The sequence below is a fragment of the Anopheles aquasalis genome, chromosome 2, assembly GCF_943734665.1.
Source record: "Anopheles aquasalis chromosome 2, idAnoAquaMG_Q_19, whole genome shotgun sequence".
Classification (NCBI taxonomy): domain Eukaryota; kingdom Metazoa; phylum Arthropoda; class Insecta; order Diptera; family Culicidae; genus Anopheles; species Anopheles aquasalis.
The window spans coordinates 73,425,647-73,433,146 of NC_064877.1; the positions used below are offsets into that span (position 1 = coordinate 73,425,647).

At 52.5% G+C, this 7,500-nt stretch overlaps 1 protein-coding gene across 1 annotated transcript in view; it reads right to left on the reverse strand.

The window, feature by feature from the left end:
• Positions 1 to 7,500, reverse strand: part of LOC126571519 (laminin subunit alpha-1-like) — a 90,932-nt gene that overhangs the window by 66,825 nt on the left and 16,607 nt on the right. Inside the window, 5 exon segments of the mRNA XM_050230087.1 lie at positions 29 to 1,716; positions 1,788 to 2,178; positions 2,247 to 2,505; positions 2,570 to 3,647; positions 3,716 to 4,006. Of these exon segments, the coding sequence (XP_050086044.1) occupies positions 29 to 1,716; positions 1,788 to 2,178; positions 2,247 to 2,505; positions 2,570 to 3,647; positions 3,716 to 4,006 (3,707 nt within the window).

Genomic DNA, 7,500 nt, shown 5'->3' on the forward strand with positions numbered 1-7,500 from the left:
CACTGCAGGACAGCAAATCTGTACTTACACCTTCAGCAGCATGCTTAGCCTTGGCGATACGATCGCGCAGATCTTGCAGGTTGAGCGAGAACGTTCGATTCCACTTCTGAAACCGCTCGTCCTGCGTCTTCGCTAGCTGCTCGATACCGTTCAGCTTCTCCTTGGCCTTGCGAATGTTGCCAAACGTTTGCGAAACGTTCTCCTCAGCCAACCCGAACTTGGTGTCCCATTCCGGTTCGAGCGATTTCAGCTTCAGTTTCAGCTTGTACACATCGCTGTTCATGTTGATCGCTTCCTGGCGCACGAACTTCATCTGTTCCGACACGATGCTCGAGCTTTCCAGATCGGCCTGCACGGTTTTCATCGTTGCACCCCGCTCCACCTTCCCGATCTCATCCATCAGATTGTTGTTCTTGATGGCCGTCTGCCAGATTTGATCCTTCAGGCTCTGTACACTCTTCTCCTTCTGGATCATCGTTTCGTTTAGGGCCGTGGCTTTCGCCAGCTCCTTGGTCGCGCGGATCGTCAGATTCGTAGAAACCTCGTACGTCCGTTGGCTTCGATCGGGGAGCGTCATATCTTGCTGCAGGTGGATCATTTGATCCGCTTTCTCGACCGTTCGCGTTGCATTGTCGGCACTCTCTTGAGCGGCTACGATCGCGCCGATAATGTTCTCGTACGCTTGGCTCGCTTCCATCGCTTTCGCCGAGGCATCTTCTGTCGATTGGAACTTATGCTTAAAGTGGTCCGCCTTCGCTTTTAGCTGTTCCGCATGGTCCAGTGCCTGTCGGATGCGGGTTTCCCGAAGAATGCTATTCTCGCGTGTCAGCGTTTCCGTTGATTCATTCAACAGCTCCGTTAATCCGCTGATCGTGTCGGCATCCTGCTTCAGCTGTCCATAGTTGTCATCGAGCTGGACAAGGCTTACATCCGTATCGGCATGGATGTTGGTGTCTAACAGTTCTTTAACCTCATTTACATCCTCCAGCGCACCAGCATAACTACCCCGCACTCGGTCAAAGTGCTTCTGGTTCGTAGTTTGGTACACTTCCGTCTCCTGCACCCGCCGGAACACGTGCTTCGTGTAGTTCTGCAAATTGTCCGATTTGACATTCATCTGATCGATTTCGAACTTCAAATCATCCAACTGTCTCGCCTGGCGATCGACCATCCGCGAGACATTCGCCCAAAGATCGTGCTGCTGCTGGGCACAGTCCCGCACACGATCGTCGAACTCTTGCTCCTCATAGCGTGCCCGGATGTTGTCCAGCAGATCATTCGCTTCCTTGACCGCTAGCGGAAGTTTTATGTGATGATCACCAACTCCATAGTTCTTCAGTGTTTCGATGGTCGTCCGTAAACCATCGTCGATTACGTTGACCTCATCGACCAGGCCGTCCACACGCTCCGTACACTTTTGTACCTCACCGGCACGGTTGCTCGCTCGATTGTCCAGCTTTGTCAATCGCTTGTTCAGTCGCGTTGCATTCCGTTTTAGCGGATCCGCAAAGTCTACCGCGAACTTTTTGACCGTATCTTCAGCCTCGAGCAGCCGTGCCACACGGTCCGATAGTTGGCGTGTTTTGGTTTCCTGATTCGTCAACTCGATCCACGGTGCCGGTATGCCGTTACGATCGATGTGAGCCGTCTCTTCATCGAGCCGGCTCGACAGGATCTCAAAATCATCCATCAGCGTCACGGTGCAGTTGTCACAGACTGTGGGAAACAAAACGGAAAGATTTCACAAGAGAGTTCTCACGCAAGCAATGTGGACCTCTAACACATACCTTTACAGCGATTATCCTTGACGATATGCTTCGGAAGCTCACAACGATCGCACTTCTTGCCAATCACCCCCTGACGACAGTGGCACTCGCCCGTATACCGATCGCACTCGTCCGACAGGCTGCCCTCGCGATTACACTCGCAAGCCTCACAGTGTCCATCGTCCAGATGCGGATGGCCAAAGTAACCGCGCATACAATTGTCACAGAGGGCCCCTGTGTAACCAGCTTTGCAGACGCAGTGCACATCGTTCCCACGGACCATACAACCGCGAGCAAAGTTCTTTCTCGTTTCGGGACACGGACAGGGTGCACACTGGCCTAGGTTCGGATCTCCGTAGAAGCCTTCCGCGCAGCGATCGCAATGCTCACCTCCGGTGTTGTTGCGGCAATTCTGAAAAGCAAAGCACCCAATCGAGAGTGAGTAAAGGCGAATAAATAATAAATGACTGCGTAACTCACCAAACAAACTCCCGTATCCGGATCACACTCCTCGCTGCGCCCACTGCAAGCACAGGGAAGCACCTGTCCGATCATATCATCGATCGTAGCCCGTTCCACATCGACAATCGTCAGCCGATGGCGGTAGAACCCTTTGCCCGGATTCTGACACGACAGACCACTGTACCTGGGCGGACACTGACACTTTTCCACACCGTACGCATGGTTGTTCTCTGCACCGGCCACAAAGATCCCCGTATCCAGCGTTACATTCGTTAGTCTGTAAAGAGAGCATCAGTGAGTAGCTGAGCCATACATGAAACCACTTCCCGCGGATTACTTACACAGCGTACTGGAAATCGATGGTGATCGTACCGCGGACAAACACATGCCGCACGTTCTGCAGTGCCGTCATCAGAATCATACGATTGGCCCGCGATCCATCGTAGTGGTTCCGCCAGAGGTTACCGAACAGAAGCACCGAGTACGGTGCCACCTCACGCCCGTACTGGATCGCATCCTCGTAAAAGTCCAGCACAAGATTCTCATGCGTGTGCAGCTGTACGAGCGGGAACTGCCTGAGCGATGGTTCCGGTATGTTAACCCGCGCACCACCGGTCACGAGCGTAAAGTTAAGCCAACCACCATAGCTGGCCGTCCGATCGCCCAAAAACTGATGCGGCAGTTGGAAGTAAAGCGGATACTGGAAGCTACTGTGCGCCATGATCGTCACATTCCCGGTCGAGCTCGGGATCAGATCGAGATTGTTCATGTTCGTGATGTTAGCGCCCTCGCGGCTCTGCGTCTGACCACCTTCCAGCTCCACAAACACCAGATAGTCCACCATCTCGGGCTGATCGTCCTCCCGAACGTCCCGATACTCGACGCTCACATTGCGCGATCCTTTCAACCTTATCTGACCCCACGAGTGTTCCGCTTGGTCACACTCTTCCGCACGGCCGAAGCAAAAGCAACGCGTGCACCCATCCGGATTGATCGCCACCAACCCGAACGTTCGTTGCCGGCATCCGTCACACTTTTTGCCGTACACCAGCTCCTTGCACTCGCACTGGCCCGTTTGATCGCAAGGTGATGTACCATTGAGGCCGTGGCGTACCGTTCCACGTTCATCGCAGCCACAGCGTTGGCAGGCCGGATAACCGTAGTAGCCGACGGCACACTCGGTACACTGACGTCCCGTGTAACCTTCCTTGCAGCTACACTGGCCACTCAGCTTATCACACGACTGACCGATCGAACCGACGATATCACAGTCACAGTGCTTGCAACCCTTCTGGAACTCATTGCCCCAGGTGTTGGCAATACAGGAGCGACACTCGTGGCCCTGGCTGTTTGCCGGACAGATGCACCGCCCGGTATCCGGATCGCACACGTACGCTGGACTAGAGCACTGTTCACAACCTGCAAATGATAAGAAGAATGGATCAGGATCTGTATTCTTCCGGAGGAATTCCCGATGAACTACTTACGCTTGCATCCCTTCGAGCTGAATCCAAAGTACCCGGCCTGGCAGCGGTCACAGCTTGTACCCTCGACTCCGGGCTTACAGTAACAGTGGCCCGTGTAGACATCGCACCCATTCTGCTCGCTGCCATTCGGATCACAGGAACAGGGCACACAACCGTCGCCGCTGTCCAGATTCCAGAAGCCCTTCCGGCACTGATTACACTGGCGTCCGTCGATGTTTGGTTTACACTGGCATTGGCCGGTCTTGTGGCTACAGGCCGGTCCATACGCACCGGTCGGATGGCAGTTACAACCTGCAAGGAGAGGAAATTAGTGAGAGAGAGAGAGAACATGAGATAGTGGAAACGAAATTGGGAAATACTATGCCGCCCGAGTAAACAGAGGAAGTTAATCTTAATCTAGACGAAATGAGATCAAGTGGGTCTCAGGTCGAGAATCGGGACGATCGTCGGCTCCAATTACAACACCCCGTCGAGTGGCGTCGATCGGCACACCGCGGAACTGATACTTGCGCCCGCGCGCGGCAAGGAGGATCAGAGCAGAGCAAACGGGCGAAACCGGAGCCAAATCGGAAGATCGTGATCTACGACGCCGCATGAGATCGCGCACGCACTCCACTTGGCGCACTCCACTCCTTGATGCTGGAGAGCTGATGAAGATCGATTGTTGCGTAAAGACACGAGAGAGCGGGACGATAGCCACCCGAGGGCCACCCCTCAAAGCATTCCAATCAGGGTATTGGCCACTCGGGGGCTCGCTTTGCTAATTGGACATTGGCCGTGGCCCAACGCTACCGCGCTTGCGAGAGCGAGCTCGCACCGAAAAAAAAAATCCTCCAACCTTCCTCCACGAAAAGTAGTGCGTGCGCGTTCCAGCGTGCGGCCCGATCTGATCAATCCCCTGGAGCGATCCTGTGGTGTAGCGGTGTGACTCCCGGGTGCGACAGGGATACGACTCACGCTCACACAAAAACCACGGAGAATGTCCAAGCGAGCGGGGGGAGAAAAAGTAATCTCGGTCAAACATCGGTGTCTCGCCACTCGCTCGCTCGCTCGCTCGCTGGCGGTGACCAACTTACTGATTTTACTCGCTCGCTTGCCCCGAAGAAGAGAGGAACGCGATCGCAGGCAGGCGTTGTCGTTGTTCTGCCGTTGCGATCTTACTTATCTTTTTTTTCCCCCATTTCACTCGAACTCTTGCGTCGCGCGATGCTGCGATACTGAGAAGTTGATAGTTGTTTGGGGACCGCCCGGTTCCCCGGGATGATACCGGAGGGCGCAGAGTGTCCGATGGACGCACTGCAATTTACTCATAAATCTTTCGGCGCGTCTCGTGTGATTCGCGCGGACGCGGACCGGCGGCTGGGTTCCCACTTTCCCGTTGGGAACCTCCGGGAGGACCGCTCGTTTTTTGACAAAATCCCATTATGCCATAAATCAGAATGATTTACCTGCCGGTTGGCTGGCTGGCTGGCTGGCTGGTTGGCTCGGTGGATGGCAAATCAAATATTTGGGATAATGTAAGCTGATTCTGCCGCAAGTCAATCGATATAATGGCGGGAGAGGAGAGACAGATACATGAGGAGAATGTGGCAATCACAAGTGATCACAAGCTTGCTACAGAATACTTTCGATCGTGGAAAGGGCAAGGGTCGCACGGTAAGAACAAACTTTCACCAGAGTGCTTCACAGAGGTACTTCAGTTTCAGAAACAAAAATCTGCAAGAATCTTCACTCTATGTCTTGTATGAATATATTTTCAAGCATATTGTGCAGTATTTAATGAATTATTTTGAGTCTTAAGACTGAAGATTACCCTGTCCATTAGGTATCGATAGGACTTTTTATCGCACAGATCACAATAGAGATATTTGCTAGCTTTCACTAACCGATTCGATCGAATACTGCCTCGCTGATCTTGCCTGATCTACAACCAGTTGTCTAATCAAGCATCTCGCCATCATTGAAGCTAAAGCAAACACTCAGCTACTCTCCTTGGGTAAACTCTTGCAATTCGTCTCCGCATACACAGTACCATCAAGCGCCAGCGAAGTAATTAGGAAAGTAGTTAGAGGGCGGGGTGGTGATCACTAACCCAAACAGCACCCCCGAAGACCCATTTTCAAATCAAAGACTATTGTTTCACAAAACAAAACGGCATGCGGCCACCGGCAATCCCAGGGCAGGGCCCTCCTGAAGCGCCTCTTGTTTATCACCTTCATCCTCCTCTCGGCAACCTAAACACTCATCAGCGGTGGTGGCCCATTAACACCGCAGCCGGTACTGGCATGCGTGGTGGACGGATCGGTTTTCTCTAATTAATAGGGAACAGAGGGAAACGATGTAACATGCCAGCCAGCCAGCTAGCCAGATACCCAGGCCATCCAGCCAGCCGACTGGCACCTACAAGTAAAGCTACTTATCTCACCTCACGGCTACCCAAAAACCCTGCCGGGGGCAGTCATTATGAGTCATGTAACGGAGCATTCGCTAGTGTTTGCGAGCGCAATCGAGCGAGCGCAGTCCACCAGATCCCCCGGAACTTGGGCGATAAAGTAAATAATCATGCTGCGCTGCGAATAGTATTTGCAAAAATACCGAAATCAGCGGGTTGGGGGACGGGCAATGAGACGGCCAGAAGTTGGCAGAACACTAATTAACGATTAGCGAGCTCACCGCGGTGAGGAATCTTAAGATCTCGCTCCGTGCAGCAGGTCTGCTGGTCCAGTGGCGTCCAGTCGCGATAGATGCCAGCAATGCACAATGGCAAAGAGTGTGCTTACGTTCGACGATCGGTAACGTAAGGAATTCTTTTCGAGAGGGGTCTCCATCTTCTCGTTGCCTTTTCTATCTCCATCTGCGATTAGATCCTCATTAGATTAGATCACCGATTTCGTGCGAATTAAGCCAAGAACCCGAGCAAAGCAAGAGTGTGGAGAGAAAGAGAGCTAGAGTGTGGGCTGAATAGATAGGATCTAAGGGGTTTTATGGCACCTTTCGACTCGTGGTGCTGCTGGTGGTTTACATTTGCAAGCGCTGGCACCGGGAGAAGATTAATAGAAGTGATTTCGGTAAATTGTGCGCGAATAACACCTTCCGTTCGCCCCGCTTTAAACGCACGATTGTTGACGGATGTTTGAGGGGGAGGTTTCCTTTAATGAAGGAGGTTTAACGAGTAACGGGCCGAAAATAGATTCCAGCACCGCAGTGAGATCATCGAATTACTAATGCAATATAATTATAAACTGGAAGCTCTCCTAGGTGTTCGCTAGAATAGAGTGACTCACAGCGGATGAAGATCAATTGCATTGGCAAGATCCATTCCAAATTCCCCCGCAACGAAAACGAGTCAGTTAAGATCTGTGTGACAGACCGGCGCATTACTGGCACACTACAACACTAGCGCTACATAAACCCCTCAATAAAGACGTCAGCAAAGACTGTAAGGAATGGTAACGTCCAAACCCAGGACGACCCTTACGATCGACGAACAAATGCCACACGAGCGTTGAAACGAATCAAATGATCGGACTGATGGCCGGTCCCAAAAGCCGCTTTAAAGCCATCATTTAGCTCTTGAGCACCGTAAGCGCGACCTTCCACGCCCGGGGTTCCTCCATGAAATGCACCACCGGCACCAAAGCCATAAAAACGCTAAGTCAGGATCCGTGAATGCGATCCGTTAAAACGAACGTGAGCGCGAGGTGTGATAATCGCAATTTACAGTCCATTTCCCCGCGGCAGATCGATGCACCGGGATCGCGAGCATAAACGGGATCACCAGCAGC